We start from the raw sequence: 23,011 nt of genomic DNA, 5'->3' as shown, positions 1-23,011 counted from the left end.
TCGATGTGCACTTGTGCAGTGCGACACGCAAATCAAATTGAATGTCAAGAGACTTGTTTAAACCAAAAGAGATGCTTTTAATAATACACCTATTTTATCATGAAGAATGATGACTAAGGAATGATCATCATCGGATAAAACATAAATCCAGAATTATGACCAACCTGGATAACAAAAACACATCAACCCATGAAGGTGTGTTTCCAAGGATCAGACTAAAAAAAAAGAGTTCATAAGACACTATTCTTTTGTTATCAGCTGGCTGCAATCTGACTCTGGTGTCTCTCCCCTTGCTCCATCTCTTTGACAATGCTTTGATGTAACATCCGTTCTCTAATGCTGTTGCCTAAAGGGAGGGGTGGTCTATTCTCTGGGATGTCAAAGAGGTTCCTGAGAGCAACCCGAGCAGCTTCATCTTCTGCTACAGTGATGGACTCACCAGGTGCTGGCAAAGAAAAGAGGATAAATTGTATCTGTTTATTCTGTTTAGCTATTTTAAGTAGATATCCACTTAATGAATTGCCATCATTTTGCTTTTAACTGAAGATATATTCATAAATTCAACTCAAGTTAGGATTTCTCTGCCTGATTACATTTTCATGCTAAAGATAATTTAACACAGGATCTTATACTCACATACTTTTTTTTATTCAATTACAAAAACATTATCAGACACTTTTCTTCTACAGGCTTTAAATAATCTTTTACCAGGGTAGCCCCTTCAGTTACGTAAACTGATTTACAAGAGGGTCATGGAGCCTCTTGCAAAAAGCATTACATTTAAACACAACTCAGAATATCAGACACAAGTCCTGAATACATGCTTCTGATTGGTTGATAATTGAGTCTTGATTGTAACTCTTTCAGCAAAGGACCCCATGTGATTAAATTGGATACAGACACATCAAGACTATTATAAACCTAGAAATAAATAATTAATGTTATGAAAATAACAACCAGTTGGTTTAAGTTGTATTTTTTAAAGATTAATTTGTGCTTGGAAAGGATGTATCTGTGGTATTAATTTCAAATGGTCTTAAAATCAGAGATGCAGAAAGGTTCATAATTAAATTTGAAAAAAAAAAAGAGCAAAGTCACATAACCCAAATAGCTGATCTAGAATGTAATCAAATAAACCTCAAGTCAGAAAGCAATTATTTTGAGCAAGTCATTCATACATTTGGCACTGGGAATTTACTCGATGCAGTACACTTTCATTCTAACAAATTTGCATTCCAAATTAGAATGAAAGGCCAATCTCTAGAATATTGCACAATAATGCATGTACATACCCCATCCAAGAAGTTTCTTTTCACTGTACATTCCAACCATATATAGAGGAGTGAATGTGTTCTTTCCTGCTTCACGTAACAATCTAACAGTAAAATAAACAGACAAACAATAAAACAAAATCTTAGTTAATGTTTGACCCCATTAAGTAGAAAAAGTATAAGAGAAATAAAAACAAAACAAAAAAACAAACACCAAATATGTAAATTTAAGGTTACAAGTTTGATGAATTCACATTTATATTTCTCTATTTCCATTTCATAAAAATATCACCAATCAGCTTTCATACAGACAGAATGCTTGAATAGGAATCATGATGAACATAACGAATGACATGACCTCATATTTCACAAAAACATATCAACATTTTTATGTGTGTTTCCAATATAGTTCAGAAGAAGTAAACAAACAGCCAGAAATATGAATGTTTTACTGCAAGTCACAAATATTGGCCAGAACATTTCAGCAGGGATTTTTTGTCATACCAGTAGTTTCAATGTTTGATCATCTGTTAAGTATCCTTTGTTTAGGGTAAGCTTTCTTTTACCTCAAAAACAATGAAAGAGCATGAAAAGTCACAACTGCTTTTATTTTTTTCAATAGCAGGAATTTCCCTTTAAATGTTAACATAAAAGCACTGGTATAATTGGCCTATAAAATAGTGCGCCACAGCAACTATGGTAACGTATCATTAACCATTATTGTAAACTACACTACAGAGGAAAAACTTGATTATGTTTGGCTGCCAAGCCCTGTTGCCATGGTAATAGCAATAATTGCAACGGTACCATAGTTGTAACTCTTTATGAAACATGGACCATACCTTGCTTCTGGTTCTTCTCTCTGTTGATCTGCTAAGACTTGGGCCAGGAGACTCACTGGGTTATCTATGTGCCAGACATCACATAGGTTCTTGTCCATTAACTGAGTAATGATGAAATCACGTACAAATAGACCAGCCCTGTCCATGCCCTGCAAATGGAATTATAACGTTGAATATTCTTATTTATTTATTTTGTTTGTTTCAATCAAATACATTCACATAATATATCTATCAAAAATGAAGTTCAAACACATTACTTTTAATATCAGATCAATTGAAAGAAAGGGCTTATCTGACTAATTTTGAAATACAAACAGGAGGTATTTTAAAAGCTCTAAACATTACACAATACTTCCCCATTGTTATGAATATGGGAGGCCAAAAAACATCTCTAACATTTCAAACAGCATCAGCTCCATTTGAAATATGTATACATGAATATTAATGTTCTTTCAAACAAATTTACCAAATATTAACTGAAATTCTCACATTGTAAATTGAGATTATTGGTATTAATAATGTGACATTCTGTTAGCAGAAACTTTCAGAAATGAGTTTGTACTTCATCTACAAGTAGTTTGCAAAATCAGACTTGTCTGATAGAGGAAATATGAATCTATAAATGCAGACTGGCTTACAATTTACCTCATTTAGAAATAAATGAAATATATTGTCAGTATTAAGGTGGTGACATAGATCAGTTGAAAAATCCACAAATCATTTTTTAAAAAATTCATTATCTCCACCTTTATGTCTTGCTTTCATATCTGTTACAAAAAAACATTATCAATATGCTACTGTACTACTTTTTTTTGGCAGTATTATTAAGTGATCATCATCATGATCAAAGTGGCTTTTATCACTTTCAGTATCATCAGCAAGTAATGAAAATTCATGCAAGTTTAATACATTATGAAAGTATTTTTTCATTAAAATATACAAAGATGTTCTTTGTTTCATTCTTATACCTGATCTTCAAGGAGGCCACCAATGATTGCCATGAAGGTAGATTCCATTACTTCTGATGGGACGGGAAAATCCTGCAATTGAAATAAGAGTATACACTTAATAGCTCAGAATGCAAGACGACCATCATTGTTACACTGCTCTAACATGGAATCCAGGAGGAAAACGTAAAAGGGGTAAACCAAAAACAACATGGAGGAGAACTGTAGAGATGGAGAGAAATACCTACGGACGGAAGAGTTGGAATGAGGCCAGGGGATGTGCTACAGACCGCCAAAAATGGAAAGAAAGTGTGGAGGCCTTATGTGCCACAGGGCACGAATGAGGATAATAGTAGTAGTAGTAGTACTATACACTTAATATTAAATGTTATTCTTAGAAACTTTCATAAGTCTTAGCCATTGTGAGTTTGTACTTAAATGTATTATGCTTGCCTGCCAACCCTAAAAGTGAGACGATTTGGAAGACAAAGGCATAAAATAGGCATATTGAAGCATTTCCTTTACATAGACATATTTTCACAAACATGGGGAAACAGTAGTTGAAGTGGCTCTAAATTTCACCAATATTTTAAAGTGTCTCTATGAAATAAAGGAAATCATCATGCACGTATTGTATGATATAAAAACAAGTCTTAGTGTGATTACAACCAAAATAAAAGAAAATGCAGTGATTTTTTTTTCTATTTGGTATAAAATAATTCATTAAGTATGGAATAGGCTGAAAATAAGTAGATAAAAATTCTTATTTACATCTTTCTCATAGGCAAATGCTACATCTGTAAGATAAATTTTCAAAGCAATCTCAGAAACATTATAGAGAGGAAGCTACATGTAAATACATGTACGTTAAGTACATGAATCCACAAAAGTGTGAAATTCAAATTTCATTAATTGGATTAAAAAAAACTATTCAACATCACTAAACTTAAATTGTAAGATTGAATATTAGATACTCCATTATAATTTGTATTATTGAACCTTTATTAAAGCTTCGTAGAGGCAATATAATAGTAAAATATTTCAAAGAAAAAACTGAAAAAGTATTTCAAGTTAACTGAAGAGAGGGAGGAAAACATACTGGCATCGATTTTCAATATAAAAGTGAGAACTCTTTCACGTTGAGTAATTTCTCATTTCATTTGCCATGAATCAAATTTTGTAACCCATATCACACAATCGTATCAACTGAGTAGTTGAAAAATCGCAAAATTAAACATATGGATTACCAGTAATAGTTTCAGTAATAATGTATCATAACAAAAGATTACATATACATGTATGTAATTCAAAGATTGTAAAGTTTGTAATAAAAAAAATCCTACAAAAAGGCAAACCTGCAATCAATCTAAATACATGTAGATATAACTGATTAACTGGACATACAAGTACATAATTTTCTATATTCAATGGCCACTTTTAAGTATTGGGTCAATTTTCTTTTATAAAAGAGATCAACAACTGAATTTCAGGTGTTTAACTCTACATGTAATATTGTGATGAAAATGAAAAAAAAAATGTTGCAGATTATGATCAGACAAAGCAATTAAACAAACTGATATGCAATCCCTTTCTAGAAATCCCTAAGTTTGATTGCAGTATAAGGAACTTGCCTAAAGACACATTGATTTGTAACACACAATCTTCAAACTAAATGTTTAATTTGACTTACAGCACATAATATAAGATCACGCAAACCAAGGTTAGAGGCAACATATGACAGCACTTCTCTGCTCATAAGATACTGATTGATTGCCCTGATAAAAAACAAAGAAAAATACAAGATTTTGAGAAGAAAACACCAACAAATACAGGACGACAGGTGAAAATCTATATCCACATGGCAAAGTAATGTATTCGTGCTTCCAGCAAAATGGGGAATCAAAATTCTTGGTGGAAGAGCATAAAAAAAAGAAAAAGAGGACTTGGGCTTGGGATATTTGGTATCGGGAAAGACAAACTGTTGTTCATTTTTTTTTTGCGCAGGATGGAGGAGGGGATTCTATCCCAGGGTTGGGTGAACTGTGATAGTCACTGGGGAGTTAGAAGGCACTCTGTTTACGATGCTTGTGGGTATTCACTTGTCACTGATTGGGGGTACTATGATGGAGCGGACTTTAGAGAGAAAAGATGATGCCAGGTCTACACCATCCTTGCCATGTACAATGCTAAAGGGTCAACAAAGTGTTTATTTCACCTTTTGTCTCCAAGGAATAATCAGGAATATCATTTTTGCCTCTGAGCTATCCAAAAAGTATGTTCTTCCATTGTTTTTTTAAGGGATGCAATGGATACCTTTGTCTGGTGGACTGTACATTTTGTAAAGATTTAATTCATCCTGAAATATTAAAGTGTAAGGTGGGTATTCAATCACCCTTAGGGTCTAGAATTGTTACCTATTTATCACTCATTGTAATCAGAGTAATGATAAAAACAACCTGTGTACCAAACAAACAGAGATGACATGCTTGTATTCTTTCTGTATTATAATCAAATTCAAGGTACTACATGTACATTAGTAGCTTGTAAAAGTTGAATGAATTTTCATGACGATACCACACCAGTGTGGTTCATGTTAATTAAAGTTTTAAAAAATAGTATAATCTAAAGGAACAAATTAAACAGGACCTGCAACAATTCGTTAATTGACACTCCCCAAAAAACAATTTTTTTTTCATTTTATGACTTCAAAATAAAATATACAATGCGTCCCACAAAAAAAAGGAAACCGAGATTCACGATGATTTATCATAACTTAATCACAAATACAATAGACGAATGACCTACCATTGTAAAGGTTAGAATCTCCTCTTTCATCTGAGTTTACTTAGATTATTTCTCATTCATTATTTCTCATTGAATAGGTGATATCAAAAAGTCACTTGGCGGGCTGTATCTTGGTTTCAAAAAGAAAAACACATTTTCAAAAAGTTCAATATCTGCTCTTTAATTTGATACCTCAATTACAGAAAATGGTCAAGAAATAAGAAAGTTCTGGTAAGAAAGTTCTGGTTATTTGAAACAAGGCTTGATTTTCAATAATTTCATAAAATGAAAAGGGTTTCACAGGCTAGCGTTCAAACTCACTCGACACTCCGTTTTGTTGGCGATCAGCAATGCATTAAGTCTTTTGTTACCGTGCAATAGCTTCTGTGGGAAACCAGTGAAAACATGTTTATTTAAAGATCAAGTCCACCCCAACAAAAACTTGATTTGAATAAAAAGAGAAAAATTCAACAAGCCCAACACTGAAAATTTCATCAAAATCGGATGTAAAATAAGAAAGTTATGGCATTTTAAAGTTTCGCTTATTTTCAACAAAATAGTTATATGAATGAGCCAGTTACATCCAAATGAGAGAGTTGATGACATCACTCACTCACTATTTCTTTTGTATTTTATTATATGACATATGAAATATTTTGATTTTCTCATCATTGTCATGTAAAATGAAGTTTCATTCCTCCCTAAACACATGGAATTCCATTATTTTAACATTTTGTGCTTCAGGCAAGGAGGTCCTAATTGTCAAATTCGTAAAAATTGAAATATTGTATAATTCAAACAATAAAAAAACAAAAGAAATAGTGAGTGAGTGACATCATCGACTCTCTCATTTGGATGTAACTGGCTCGTTCATATAACTATTTTGTTGAAAATAAGCAAAACTTTGAAATGTCATAACTTTCTTATTTTACATCCGATTTTGATGAAATTTTCAGCATTGTGCTTGTCTGATTTTTCTCTATTGATTCAAATCAACATTTTTCTGGGGTGGACTTGTCCTTTAATGAAATTATGGAAATACAAACATTATTTCAAGGGATCATACCTTTTAAGTTCTTGACCATTTTCTGTGATTAAGGTATCAAATAAAAGAGCAGATATTGAACTTTTTAGTCATGTGACTTTCTTTTTGAAATTACGATACCCCCCGCCAAATGAGTTTTTGGCATCCTTTCTTCAATTGTTTTTGCTCAATCATGCGTGAATGAGGAATAATCTAAGTAGTATCAGATGAAAGAGGAGATTCTAAGCTTTACGTTTGTAGGTCATTTGTCTATTGTATTTATGATTAAGTTATGATAAATCATCGCTAAATCTCGGTTTCGTTTTCTGTGGGACGCACTGTACAAGTATTTACATGGTGTTATCTGCATTTTTAAGTATTTCAACAAATTGAGTATTTGAAGGATTCAATATATAATAAAAAAATAAATGAAAAAGTCTGATTTAAGTAATACACACTGATGAAATTTCATTAAACTTATCTGTCATGAATCATTGAAAAATTAAGAATTATGGTATCATTATAACGTTAGTGTCATGCATGTACATGTATGTGATAGCTGCTCACATGTGACACACTTCTTAAATTTATAACTAATCTTCTTTGAATTTCAAAAAAAATCCTTACATACCATTTTATTTGTATTCTTATAAAAATTCACATTATCAATGATAATATCACATCAGAATTTCCTGTCTAAAATTTTATGGAAATGGTATCACATTTTATTCACATTCTCATATAATTTGATGTTACCACGGTCAAAGTGTCTCCATGAAACATAAAAATTCAACGTCATCTTTTCAGCTGTAATAAACCATTGCTCTTCTTTTTTTTTATTTTACTCTTATTCCTACACTTTCACCTCTTTTATTATTTAAATTGACCAAGAATCACTCATCACACTAGCAACAAAAACATGTAACATATTCATCACTGTCTTCATAATCCAATCCTGATGCCTGCACATCAAATATGGTCTGGGCCCTATTCAGGTGGTATAATATGCATTGTTTATATTGTTTACATAAATCAACGTTCATTACACTGTTCGTCTGGCAACACGTAAGCAAAACGATAACCAGAATATTTATTATACAATTAATTTGATAGAGTTTGGAAGATGTTATCTGAAATGACTTTGGTGGGATAAGACCATAAACTCACCTATGGCCTTGTTTAGGTACTTTAGGGAGAGCTTGTCTGAGGAATCCTGCTATGTAATCTGATGAAAACTGATATCCTGCAGAGACAAAATCAAGGAAAGAAAAATCTCTGTCATGTATCTAATGATATGTTTACACTTTCATACATTTCAAGCTTAATCTTATGATTTGAGAAATAAAGAGGTGAACTTCAGTTTCATCCCCATTTGTTCTGTTGCATTTAATTATGTTTATTCAATTTTTTTCCTCCAAGATTTAAACAAGTGGAGCACCTCTGGCAGTCTCACCTGCATTTACGCAATTCGATATAACAGCAGTACTGCCTTTGAAAACAACTAATGAATAATTATTCACAGAAGAAAGCACTAATTTGATAATAAAATATTATATACATTGACCCGAAATGAACTTTGACCATGATCAAATGACCCAAGAAAGGTGCAAAAAATCAGTCATACTTGATTACCCTTAAATCGATGTTTCATAAGCTAGATCCATAAACTTTCTAAGTTATTTGGGCAAATTCAGCACATGCTCCCAACACGGCCAGAGTTCATTTTAAAGTTCTGATGATAAATCCACAAATACCCCCAACATTACCCAAGTTTGTTGATCCTAAATGATCTTTGACCTTGGTCATGTTACCTTAAACTCGCACATGATATTCAGGGATACATGGTTGCTCTTATGTCCAAGTTTCATGAACTAGATTCATAAACTTTTAAAGTTATGTCAATTCCTCAAATAACCCCAACATGGCAAAAGTTTGTTGACCCTAAGTGACCTTTGACCTTAATCATGTGACCTAAAACTCAGGCAGGGTCTTCAAAGATACACTATTACCCCTATGTCTTAAGTTTTATGATGCAACCGTCGCCGTCAGATAAGCGGCGCCTATAGTCTCGCTCTGCTAAGCAGCAAAAAAACGCCGTGAAAATTGGCATGATAACAGAGTGGGATGTAATCTACAAGGCTGTATGGTTAATTCTACTTAAATTAGAATTATTTTATAGAAATTAATTATGATAATTTATGCATGAATCACACTTTTTGCGTTAATTCAATATCAACTGATCTCAGAATTCTAATCTTTTGTGTAAATATTCTTTATACCATTGCTAATGATTACAAATGAAAAAATCCTGCTTTAAATGGATTGTCCGAGCTGAAAGTATTTATAGCTTAATAAATAAGTAGAATTCACTGACCCAAATGCCAAAAATTTCATCAAAATTGGATAACGAACATCAAAGTTATTGCATTTTAAAGTTAAACAATGGTTTGTGAAAACAGTTGTCATGAATATTCATTAGGTGGGTTGATGATGTCACATCCCGCTTGTTCTTTTGTATTTTATTATATGAAATTAGGTTAATTCAAATTTTTTCCTCCAAGAACTAGAAAAATTGGATTGACAACTGATTTAGTGAATTAAATATTTATTGCTGCACTTTATTTCATTAGAAGGGAGGCATATTATCAACACGTATGAAATAATGAAAAAAATATGATTTTATGTAATAACATAAGAAAACGGCAAGTGGGGATGTGACATCATCAGCCTACCTAATGAATATTTATGACTGTTTTCACAAAATATTGCTAAACTTTAAACTTCAATAAATTTATTATTTGCTATTTGATTTTGATGAAAATGTAAGCATTTTGCTCAGTGAATTCTACTCTATGTATTAAGATATCAATATTTTCAGCCCGGACCACCCCTTTAACAGGAATTTCTTATGTATTTCATTGTTATATAAATTTCTTTCTTTTTTCTTTGTTTTCGACCTTTTTGTTTTTCTTTTTTTAACCACATTTATTGCAGAGCCTTTTGAAACATGATTATGTAATAATCAATTTCAGCTGATGAATGAAAATATTATCTTTAATAAGATGACAAAACTCGATTTACATTGACTTTGTACACAAAATCACGTTTTAGAGCATTTTTGGTCTGACATGCACTTACAGAATGCTGCGCAAGACTTCATAGTAAAAAGCCAGCGAGCAGCACATTCAAAAAATTTCGCACAGTGGAATTGTTGCAAAAAAGTCAAGGGAGGTTGATTCACCCCCCCCCCTGCAGGTTTAGGGTTAGCATAATACTATGTACCAGTATTAGCAGGTATGCTTTAAAGGGAACAACAAAAACTGAATTCATTTACCTGCATTTGCAAGTTGTGTATTATCATCAAGCTGTAGCTTTGCATCTTGATCTAACAGTCCCATTTCTCTTCTATTCTTCTCTTCCTTCTCCACATAACTTTTATGAGTAAATGCCGTTCTAACAGTCTCACTATTGAACTCCTCCCCAAAGCGCTGACAGAAAGCATAGATCTCACTGTTATAGTCCCTGTAAGAAAGACATAATGTGATGCAATTTTTATCCCCTTTTTCTGACCTATAGATTACTGAATTATTTACTGGTTGATCAGGTCCACTCTTAATAATAATGATAATAATAACTCTTATTTACCCAGGGTAGCAACTCTCAGCTGTAAACTGTTCTTCCAGCGGTCCCTGCATAACATAATATGTTATTATTACCCATCTCCATTCTAAATGCTGAGCGCCAAGCAAGAAGGCAGAAGTTCCCATTTTTATAAGTCTTTGGTATGACTCGGCCGGAGATCAAACCAACGACCTCCCGTCCATGAGGCGGGCGCTCTACCACTGAGCCACCATGTCCGGTCATATTCCCATGAAGTAAATCAATTAAAGTCCTGCAAAACCTAATCCTTTTTTATTCATATTTATTTTTTTTTTCAATTTAAAAAAGGCCCTTTTAAGCTTTGAGAAGGTAATATCAGAAAGCTACAGTTGAAGATTGTTCAGCCCAATTTATGCTTTAGAAGTAGTTTTATATAAGAAAAACATACCCAAATAATTTCATTCTGACCAGGCATCCAGGCAAAATGAAGTTTCATGCATAAAATTTTGCAAAATCTGTCCTATAAAAACAGCTTTAAGAGTAGAGGTTTGGTTTCACGTAACACCATGTATTCTTTTGTAGGCTTGTGTTGGTCCTTTCGAGGACCAACACAAGCCTACACATGTATATTGCAAGAAGCCCACAAAAGAATATGATCTTCAATACATGGTGTACAGTGAAACTTCTACACTCATTCTTTCTTTGCCATGGAAACCTTTAAAAGTTGAATAAACTTTTATTTCATATCCTCCATATCACATAACTGTTTCAGGTTAGAACTGGAATAGTGACAGGTACTTGACAGGAAATTCACAGGAACTTAAAATAGGATTTAACACAAACAGAACACCATCATAGAAATCCTCCATTTATTTACCAGTTATCTTGATGAGATCTAGGTTTGGCAGGATCTTCACCATACTTCATCTTGAGATACTTCAACTGCCCATTCAATGCAAAAAGGAATGGTCTCAACCACCGGGCATGGTGACGTACATCTGCAAAGACAACATGAGCATGGTATTGATAAGTATTAGAATTCATCACACCACTTTATCTATTCTAACTGTGTAAATATACAGAATGGCCAAGATATGAGAGGCAAAGCATGCTTTTGATAATGTGAGTGAAAAATGTTGAATTCCAATCAGATAAAACTTTCTCTACATGTATACTAGACAGGTTGTACATTGAACTCATTAAGCCAATCCTTATGGATCTATTATTTTATTTCAATAATATTTCTTCATCATGCATGTAATACCATTAGAGACCATCTATTACAGTCAGACCTCTCTTATATCTGGCCTCCCCTTATCCGGATCTTTCTATTATCCGGACGCATACTTGCCCAGATTTTTTTTTTCAATATGGTATATGGGGAAATGAGATTTCAATCTAAAATCAACCTTCCTACACTAAATAAGTTTGATTGCATACATTTTCCAATATTGAGATCTGATGCAAATGCGAAATGATCTCGATGTATAGTCCTACTCATGAATATTCATGAATTGAGCTGCAATTTCTGAGCATGCGCAATTTGCATTTGCGATGTTTTGAAATCGGCAGTGAATTAATATGTGTGAGGAAAATTGTTACTGGTTATAAATCACCAATTTTGAGACTGAAAGAAGCCTGGAAAAGAAGTGAAACATTGTGAAATGTTAGATTATTAGTTTTTATAGCATTTGAATGTCAACTTGATGCGTGAGTTTCCTATTTTCCTCATAAAATCCTACCTTTGTCACTTGGAGTATCTGAGCGAGTTTTGTACCTTGATGTTCGGGTAGGTGTAGCATAGTGTAGTGGTAGTGAAGTGGAGCCTACACGAACATCATTTGAGGTAGTTAACACCTAGACCCACCTAGACCAAAAGCTTCAGTCTCTGTATTTGGTTGTTCCGCTGAACTGCGCGTTTGCTCACTCACCAATACATAAACTGAAATGTTAGATCTAACATTCCGCAAAACCCGATATTAGGATCGTTTTTTTTGTGCATAAATTGTCACATTATAAAAAAGAAATAACATCCAACTTGACAAGAAAATATATTAAATTCAGAAATATCATACCTTAGACCGCAGTTACTACTAATTCCTTTCAAATGATGATCAAAACAGTCATCCTCGATCTTTTTGTTGGTCATCGTAAGTTGCAGTCTTGGAGATGTCATCATCCTTACGTCTTTACCAGTCGCCATTTATTGCAATTCGTGCTGCTGCGTCTATGTGCGTGCGTTCGGAACTTATCGCTCACATTGATTGGCCAGGATATACAAAAATTATAATAGGAAAGCCTTCATAAAAGTCTAACTCAACGAACGTAGAGGGCAGCAACACATGGCCGCCAGTTTTTCCTCTTTGGCAATAAATAAAAAAAATAAGGAATAAATTATTGGTAAAGAATATTTCTGATATTTTCTTGGCATACATGCAGTATCAAAAGAAAGATTAGAGGGCCACTGTTCAAGAAGATAATGTCATTTAGATCTAAAAAAAATAAATAAATCTAGACAAAACACTTTAGGTCTATAGATCTAGGCCTGAATTGGGTGACAAAATTACATATGAGGCATGTAGGGTCGCACTAATATAATGCAATACCGTCGGTGAATGGGGATAGTAAAATGTCAGAAACTGTATATCCCCAGAAACGACGGTTATTCCTGTCTACATGTACATACTACTAGGACCCTAGGCCCTATATTATTCAGTTTGGAGCAATATTCTGAAAGCACAATTAATGCTCAATTAGAGGTCAATTATAATTTTGGTATTCTGAAAAGTCACATAAGTGTCACTCTCCTTATTTAGCAAGGGTGCAGAGTGTGCACTTGCAATAGTATGCATTATGACCACACAAAGACTTAATTGAATAGCTACGAGACTTTGGATAAATTCTGAAAAGTCTCATATAGCGCTCAATTAGTGGACTTTCCAATGGGGAAAGATAATGGTGATGAAAGGTCCATTAAGTCTCATCATCTCTTGTTAACTGTGGCTTTCATTTCTTATAATGGGACAGGTTTCTTCTGCATTCTCTATAATAATTTAATATATTTCTTCCATTATGATGTCATTTTCTTATATGAAAATGGTTCAATTCAATTCGGTTCACGACTGTGAGTAAAAGAAAGAGTACTGAAGAGAATTGAGGAGAAAGATATAAAAAGGGAATAGAATGAAGGGAAAGAAGGTAGGAAGAAGAAACAAGTAAAATAAGGAATAGGGAATTTGGTAATGAAGAAATGAGAAAATAGGGGGAGGAGGAAACAGACATTGTATGCATAGAGAAAATTTGACTTATTTTACTAGATATTCTTTTATTATAAGCATGACTAAATATTCATTTTTTTTCCACATTTGACAATAAGAGACTACCAAATCATGGTAGGTGAGGCAATATTCAGGGACGAATCAAACTTTGTTTCTGACTATAAAAACAAAACAAAATAGAATCTAAATGATTATTCTCTTTTAGCATTACTTTTCAACAAAAATTCTTTGTATCAAGCTTGCGGCACAGTGCAGCTGCAGCAGCTGGGCACTGCGCTGCAAGCAAGCAAAGTGAAGACACTGCGCATTTGATTGGCCAATTCTGTTCTGTAGGGGTGTGGTCTACAGGGAGTTGATTGAGCGCTAATAGTAGTAGAGTTTTCAGAATACGAATTTGGAGGTCCATTAGCGCTCCATTAAATGGGAAACTTATGAGGAAAGTTAGACTTTTCAGATTACCCCCATGTTCAATATATTCACAGCAAGGTTGGCACTTTTTTCTTATTTCTTTTAATGAAAAAATACTACTGTCAATACAGTTGCAATGCGAACAAAACAATCAGATTAAAAAAAACAATATTTTCTAAAACAAAGTGGAAAGGCCAAAAATACAACCCTTACACTGAAATCATTTCAAAATCATAGATTTTACAACTAAAATTATTATTACCTTCTATTCTATTTCATTATTAAATCCAGTTAAAATAGAATTTATATAGAATATGTAAGTCATGACGAAGATGCTGTTTCTGCATCCTCTCATGTAGGGTATTTGGCTCCTACTGACTGGTTTGGTCCAAGTTGAGGAACTGCCTTGGTACAGCCAATACTGCAAAGGTAGTGTTTCTATTCAAACATGAAATGAGGTTCAGTTTCTTTGGAAGAATTCCATGACTCAGAGACTCACATTCTCGAAAGAGAAACATTCTTGATTTTCAAGCCAAGGACTGAAAATCATGTGCTTAATACAGAAAACTCCATTTCTTTTTGTTTGTTTAAACTTCCTTTGGTTTTTGAGCCATGGTTTGAACCATTTTTTAAAGCAATAATTCACAAAGCTGTGACTTATTGGGAAAATTGCAATTGTATTTGAATTATTTCTTTTAGTTCAATAAACCTGGAGTTGTACATGTACATGTTTCAATGGAAGTGATTTAAATAAATGATTTAACATAACATCATAGTGAAAGTGGAGTAGGGGGGTGTAAGTGGTAACCACTTATGAAGGATTTATTCATGTTTTGACAATACAAAGTTGATAACAATTTTCTATTTAAATGATTAAAAACAAATAAAATAAAACTGCCACAAATAAAAATATTGTCAATCATTTGTACGTTTTTCAATCGAAGTTATTTAAATCAATGATTTTTTTTAAAAATCATAGTGAAAGTGAAGTAGGGGGCTTTAAACCGCTAATGAAGGATTTATTCATGTTTTGATGTCTATAAAGTTGATAAAATCTTTCTATCTTTAGTAAAAGCAAATAAAACTGCCTGCAAATCAAAACAATTGTCAATCATTTGTACGTTTCAAGGAGGTGCCGTGGCCGAGTGGTCTAAGGCGCCTGGCTATACATGAAAAAGTCCGGGGTTCGATCCCCGGCCGCGATGCCCGTGAGCAAGGCATTTAATCTACAATGCTCTTTTATCCTGCTTTCAAATAAATGGAAATGCTTTGTGCATAATTGGTAACTAGGTGTGAGCTTTTAAAAAAAAAAAAAAAAAATGAGAGTGATTTAAATCAATTATGAAAAAAACAATCATAGAGAAAGTGGAGTAGGGGCATGAGTTTAAACCGTTTATAGCAATACTATAGGATACATTGCAATTTCAACCTGATTTTATTGACATGATTTCAATTGTTTTTAGTAAATATGAAGCATTTATTTATGTTTTGATGTTACTCATACCAATCTCTCTTAATCTTCCTTCTCCAGTTTGCTGTCAGTTTGTAGATAGAATCTACTGTTATTTTTATATAAAATTCATATGAAAACTTATCTTTCATGTCCTCAAGGCTCAATGAACTGATTATCTAATTTATCCTCAATTATGCAATGTACTGGATGGATGGATGGAGTCATACTGCATTTTAATGCTGATCTCTGATAAAGGCAAAGGAAGAAGATGATATAAAATTGATAACATAATTCTATTTTGAGTAAAAAAAACTGGTCAATCATTTGTTCATGTTTCAATGGAACTTGACTTTGTAAGTGAATTTCAATCAAATGATTTTCTTTAGAATCATACCGCCAATACCGGTACCGGTACTATTTATACGGTAGGCCTAGGGCTAGTTACTCACTGTGTCTGACTCTGAGTGATTTAAATTGTGATTAAAATTTGAATCATGGTTTTATATCAGCCAACCTTGATTCAAAGTCCCATCCTTTCACTTCGATGTGATGCATATATGCTACCTGGCCAGTCAACAATGGCCCAGCCAGACTAACCTCGAGCTCGCATGCTTGTGTGAGTGAGCCAGACAGCGCCCAGGCCAGGCAGACTGGGCCCCCAGCCCCAGCACTGATGTGGGTTGCGGCGCGGTCAGGATCAGGCCCCGGTGGGGTCACTCAATATGACTTGGGGACCGCATGACCGTTACCAAAATCGCGGGAAAAGGGGTCAATTTTACGGAACGTCCGCGGACAGAACACTCCTCGAAGTAGTGAAAATAGGGGTGCTCACCGTCCTCGATCTGATGGAAATAGGGGTCAGGAAAAAGGGGAGAACGATTACGGGAAAAATCTGTCGCCGAGTCACCAGCCGCATAATGCGCGCGCATCATGCTCTGTATCTTTATATGGACAACTCTACATTTATTTTTACAAAGAATTCTACTTTTCTTATTTTTCAAGAAAAATAAAGTTCTTTTGGATTATTGTATCAGTATGACATGGCTCTTGGTCATCTTTAAGGACTGAGCACTCTGACGCCTGTGTTGCAATTTCCTCTAATGAGGAAAGGGTGTAAATGCCCTGTCCTTGAAATACGGTAATTAGGGGTAAATTTGCGAAATGGGCAAAAGTGTCCTTACAATCTTATAATTAGGGGTGTTTCAAGGTACCATTTTACCGCAATTTTGTCCTTGTTTTGCGTGAAAATAGGGGGGTAAATTTCACAAAATGTCCTTGAAATTGACTGCAATAGGGGGTCACTTGCATTTGTGGTAACGGTCATACGTGTCCCCCTTTGCGGCTGAGTGACCCCACCGGGGATCAGGCATCATCACTCAGGCGCAAATTGCGATCTGTTTCAGATCTACTCATCTCGCAAGTTCTCCGTAGCCCTTCATCATTACACCTAATTAATTATAGACTAAAAAAAAAACATTTTTTTGATTTTTCAAGATTACTCACGCGTTTGGACAGGAAATGCCGTTCTACTTGCAATTATTTGTAAAATGTTAGGACACTTGCAGGAAATTCGTGTGATCATGGAGGCTGCCATTTTGAGTTGCCTGTTTGCAGAGCTAAAGACGGTACCGGTAATCCGGAAAAATCCGCAACACCGAAGAAAGTTGTCTTTCTTTCAGAAATTCAGGGTTCACAGATATCCCAGATATATATACGACATGTGGGTCATTTAATTTCAAATAGAATCAGGGTTGGCGATCCTGTATCAGATGATGATCATGGGGGGGGGGGCAAGGGGCGCAGTGCTCCCATCCGACATTTTGTGGTCAAAATGTCCCCTTTTATCCAGTGGGTTTTCAAAACCACCCCCGTGAACCACCTTTGTGAATTCGGGCCTAGTGATTTGACCAAGCAGCTAGTCTGCTCCCCATACCCCCCCCAAAGAAAAAAATGTTTCTAAGTATGCGAGGAAGAGCAGTAAAATCACAAATTCAAAATACTTGAGAATTATTTCATAACCCACCCATCAGGCTCTGCACTTCAGGATACGAGGGACAAAAATTAAGAATGGGGGCCGGGGGGGGGGGGGGGTTAAGTGACTGTACCCCCGGGTACCCCATTCTTAATTTTTGTCCCTCGTATCCTGAAGTGCAAATCACTTGCACTACAGTGTTACTCTTTCCAGGCTTTTTATGATACGGGAGTGAACCAAAATGAAAGGGCGAAAAATTTATAAGAGCGATATTTAAAAACTTCATATAGCGACAAGACCTTAAACGGGTATATAACAAAATATGGCAGGGTTTTTAATTTCGTACCAGCCCCCCCCCCCCCTTCAATGTGTTATGAGGGAAAGTGGTGACCGGGGAGAAGTAATTTTAGCATTTTGGGAATTTGATTATGAACTTCGAAATAAATTATGTAAATGTATAATACAACATCTTTAAATTCCTGAATGAGATACTCGATCAACATGCAGATAGGCCGCAAAAGAACATTAGAGTATTGCACAGAATAGAGTCAAATCACTCTAATATGAGGCCTCGTTCGCGGGGGCGGGAGCAGGGACGGACATATCGATTTGCTCCCCTAATAATTTTGATAATATAGTATTCAATGCAAAAGAATTGTTTAAAAAGCATCGGGATCGCGAAGCACTATGAAACCATTATACTATTATACATAGAAAATTTTCAAGTTTTAGGAGCTCCTAATTCCGTATGCGAAATTCTGTTAAAACTTGGCGCTGATAATTCAGTGGCGAAACTACGGGGGCACATGCCCCCCCCCCAAGCTGGCAAAAAAAAAAACGTGGAAAAGGAGACAAAGAGGGAGAGAGAAGGAGAAACGTATATAGTGGAGCCGGGAGAAATTATTGTATTTTATATTATAGTTAATAATATGTTATAGTTTATTATACATCATATCATTACATAAGAAATATTTTTTTTTCATAACTTCATGGAACATAATTTGCTAAGGGCCAATGTGTTCATCACACCAAATATATTTCCTCGCAGTCTCGCATGCACTTCGAGTGTATTATGTAGTGACATGCTTCTTTTTATACTTAATGGGATGATCCAGGCCGGAAATATCTGTCTCAATAAATAAAGTAAAATTCACAAAGAATACATGGATATTCATGACAATGTGATTTTAACTGTTTTCACAATATATTGATAAACTTAAAAATTCATTAAGTTCGTTATTTTTTTATCCGATTTTAATGAAATTTTCAGCATTTTGGTCTGTGAATATTTTACTCTATTCATTAAGCTATAAATATATTCAGCCCTGATCATCCCTTTAAAGTGATTTCCCTCATTTTAAGGTCTGAATATAAAAATAAAACATTTCTAGTCCTTGCTTACGTTCGCATTAGTGGATTGGTGATATAATGCTCTTCATGAATTATTCCTAAATCAGTCCTTAAAATTTCCCCCTTTCTGGTCTGAAAAAAAAATCACCTCGCGCTTCGCGCTCGCATCATTTGGTTAGTGAAATACATGTACATAGTTTATGGTCTTAATGAATTCCTACCAACAAGCCCTAGAACACCCTTTGATTGGTGAGATACGTGTCATGATCATGGCTACACGATGACTACAAAAAGTGCATGTTTTTATGTGCCAGTAATTCTTAAAAAAATATCAGCAATCTCTTTGCACTCGGGTTAGATGACTATGCTGAGATATGTATACTCTTCATGAATTCCTTTAAAAAAATCTTGCTAGTCCCGGTTTTGGGTCAATATATAAAACAAAATCAGCTCGCGCTTCGCATCATCATTGTTTGTCTAGTGAGACAGGCACGTATCGTGATTACAAAAATAATGCTTATAAATAATGTTTATTTTAAAGGTCTGAATATCAAAAATTTTCATCTCGCGATTCGCGCTCGCGTTAACCAGTATCCGTTTAATGGCACAGTCCTTATATGTTTCTATTTGTCAGTACCTGGCTACTGGGTGCATGCGCTTCGCTCACCAATGCACATATTACCACATAAGTGACTCAAATCTTTTGCTGGTGCCCCCCCCCTCCCATGCCGCCACTGTAACCCTAGACTAGACGTTAATTAGCCTCCGTCAGGATGATAGCGAACATATAATTTTCTCAACCCCCCCCCAAAAAAAAAAATAATAAAATGTATATTTAGATACATATCAAATGAAAGGACAAAATTTCAGGTCGCGTGCGACAAAAATAGACAAACTTAGAATTTAAACTTGAATTTGACAGCATTCGTATTTGTGTTTGTTGAATTAGGGAGGTCTTTTTTGGGGTGGGGAGGGGCTTCAATCCCCAAAACTCCCCCCCTAGAACCACGCCTGGCCCACACACTTTCAAATTCATTTCACCGCCCCTGCGTAGAATAAATAGGCAAAAATAATGCTCATTCTATCTGATTTGCCTGGATTTCAGGCATTAAAAAATTGTATGCATTATGATCACAACGACATGATAATAATTATATAGCGTTTTTATAATTATTATACAAACGCTGCAAGATATAGCAAAAACAATAATAACCTGCCTATAGTATGGTAAGAAAAAAAGACGCTTAAGCTGATCATTGATTTGATTTGATTTATTTTATTTCCACATTTCAAAACAAAAACAAAGTATATACAAGTATAATATTTTTTTCAACATTACATAATAGGCAAATATTATTTCAATCATAATGAATAATGTACATAAATCATTATAAAATATGAACTGTACTGTGAAAATCATATCTATACATAATTTTTTCTTTAATTACTGAACTTCAATTTAAGCTTGGTGCTTGAAAGTGATGGAGGCCTCGAAAGGAAATGGGATAGAAACCAGACTGTATAGTGCAATAATTTGATATTAGCCCCGATATTAGCCTCCTGAAAAGCAAGGCTTGAGTGATTTAGATCTAATGTGATTATAACAAAGACAACATTGTTTAATGAATCAATCAGTGCAATCATTCGGGGAAAAAGTACACAACAAAAGGCTTACATTATGAAGAAGCAAAAAAAAAACCGAATAAGATGTACGTCATGTGTTTATATCCTTTTTTATTATCATTATTTTTTGTTATGGTCATTCCCTTCCCCTTTTTTCTTTATTATCTTAACAATTAAATAGAAAAGACACCCTACTGTATACTTGCTTTACTTTACTCCAACGATGTTGTAAGACTAAGCCTGTTCATCGATCAATATAGAGATGTCCATTGCTGCTCTCCTTCAGACAAAATTACACAGATGCACTAATATTTCGGCGGGGGGGGGGTGACAGGGCCACAGGGGTATCATGAAAAAAAAATCCATTAAAACAAACAATCACTCAAAATCATTGGCAATCTTCTCTCCAGTATGATCTTGCATTATTGTGACATGTGCACAGGAGGTAGGGTTAAAAAGAGAAATTTATTGTTTTCTTGCTCAATGTGCTTGTGCTTGCTTGTACACGATGCTTGTGAAAGCAAATTCTTTAAAAGAAAGAGTTAGTAGTGATTGGTCCATACTCTTTTCAGTTATTAATTGCTTATTTTCCTCACTATAAAGATGCATTTACTCGTATGTGCCAGAGTGCATTTCACGAAATATTCACTTATGTTATTCCGACTCGGGGTGCTAATTTCTCCTTTTTATACTAGTTAACTGTTAAAAAGCAGACCAATTAAACAAGAGAAGTGGACTAGGAATATAATGTGCCAGCTAAATTTGTGTTTATATTCAGAACTCACTATTTCTAATCATGAACAGGATATTGTCGAATAATGGGCAATATGAGCGCGAAGCGCAAGCGGAATATGCAGTTCAATTTTGATATTTACAAATTCTCGCCTCCACTCATATTCGCCACTTTTCTTCATACTTGTATAATTTTTGTCTCACCTGCATAGCAGAGTGAGACTATAGGCGCCGCTTTTCCGACGGCGGCGGCGTCAACATCAAATCTTAACCTAAGGTTAAGTTTTTGAAATGACATCATAACTTCGAAAGTATATGGAGCTAGTTCATGAAACTTGGACATAAGGTTAATCAAGTATCACTAAACATCCTGCATGAGTTTCATGTCACATGACCAAGGTCAAGGTCATTTAGGGTCAATGGACTTAGACCAAGTTGGAGGAATCAACATCAAAATCTTAACCTGAGGTTAAGTTTTTGAAATGTCATCATAACTTCAAAAATATATGGACCTAGTTCATAAAACTTGGACATAAGGTTAATCAAGTATCATTGAACATCCTGCATGAGTTCCATGTCACATGACCAAGGTCAAAGGTCATTTAGGGTCAATGAACTTAGACCATGTTGGAGGAATCAACATCAAAATCTTAACCTGAGGTTAAGTTTTTGAAATGTCATCATAACTTCGAAAATATATGGACCTAGTTCGTAAAACTTGGACATAAGGTTAATCAAGTATCACTGAACATCCTGCATGAGTTTCACGTCACATGACCAAGGTCAAAGGTCATTTAGGGTCAATGAACTTTGGCCGAATTGGGGGTATCTGTTGAATTCCCATCATAACTTTGAAAGTTTATGGATCTGATTCATGAAACTTGGACATAATAGTAATCAAGCATCACTGAACATTTTGTGCAAGATTCAGGTCTCATGATTAAGGTCAAGGGTCATGTAAGGTCAATGAACTTTGGCCGAATTGGGGGTATCTGTTGATTTACCATCATAACTTTGAAAGTTTATTGGTCTAGTTCGTTAAACTTGGACATTAGAGTAATCAAGTATCACTGAACATCCTGTGCGCATTTCAGGTCACATGACCAAGGTCAAAGGTCAATGAACTTTGGCCGAATTGGGTGTATCTGTAGAATTACCATCATAACTTTGAAAGTTTATGGATCTGATTCATGAAACTTGGACATAAGAGTAACCAAGTATCACTGAACGTCCTGTGTGAGTTTCAGGTCACATGATCAAGGTCAAAGGTCATGTAAGGTCAATGAACTTTGGCCATGTTGGAGGAATCAACATCAAAATCTTAACCTGAGGTTAAGTTTTTGAAATGTCATCATAACTTCGAAAATATATGGACCTAGTTCATAAAACTTGGACATAAGGTTAATCAAGTATCACTGAACATCCTGCATGAGTTTCACGTCACATGACCAAGGTCAAAGGTCATTTAGGGTCAATGAACTTTGGCCGAATTGGGGGCCTCTGTTGAATTACCATCATAACTTTGAAAGTTTATGGATCTGATTCATGAAACTTGGACATAAGAGTAATCAAGTATCACTGAACGTCCTGTGAGTTTCAGGTCACATGATCAAGGTCAAAGGTCATGTAAGGTCAATGAACTTTGGCCATGTTGGGTTTTTTGTTGTTGAATAACCATCATATCTCTGTAAGTTTATTGGTCTAGTTCATAAAAAAGTGGACATAAG

General features: G+C 34.7%; 1 protein-coding gene across 1 annotated transcript; it reads right to left on the bottom strand.

Annotated features, from left to right (window-relative positions):
• Window positions 1-246: 246 nt before the first annotated feature.
• Window positions 247-17,225, bottom strand: LOC121409064 (39S ribosomal protein L44, mitochondrial-like). The gene is made up of 9 exons (XM_041600861.1): window positions 17,111-17,225; window positions 11,346-11,466; window positions 10,203-10,390; window positions 8,036-8,111; window positions 4,751-4,835; window positions 3,082-3,153; window positions 2,114-2,262; window positions 1,293-1,375; window positions 247-445 (listed from the first exon to the last, which is right to left on the bottom strand). The coding sequence occupies exons 1-9, from the start codon at window positions 17,199-17,201 to the stop codon at window positions 255-257; spliced, it is 1,056 nt and encodes a 351-aa protein (XP_041456795.1). The 5' UTR covers window positions 17,202-17,225; the 3' UTR covers window positions 247-254.
• Between the last annotated feature and the right edge of the window lie 5,786 nt (window positions 17,226-23,011).

This window comes from Lytechinus variegatus, chromosome 2 (assembly GCF_018143015.1).
Source record: "Lytechinus variegatus isolate NC3 chromosome 2, Lvar_3.0, whole genome shotgun sequence".
Classification (NCBI taxonomy): domain Eukaryota; kingdom Metazoa; phylum Echinodermata; class Echinoidea; order Temnopleuroida; family Toxopneustidae; genus Lytechinus; species Lytechinus variegatus.
This window is presented reverse-complemented; position numbering and strand designations above follow the sequence as displayed.

Bases quoted from the DNA above. Each gene is read 5' to 3' on its own strand.
- LOC121409064 (XM_041600861.1), bottom strand. From the start codon at position 17,201: ATGGCAGCCTCCATGATCACACGAATTTCCTGCAAGTGTCCTAACATT. The intron at 8,112-10,202 runs GTAAATGAATTC...TTGTCTCTGCAG, and splicing joins TACACAACTTGCAAATGCAG to GATATCAGTTTTCATCAGAT. The intron at 3,154-4,750 runs GTAAGTCAAATT...TTTCAATTGCAG, and splicing joins GTGATCTTATATTATGTGCT to GATTTTCCCGTCCCATCAGA.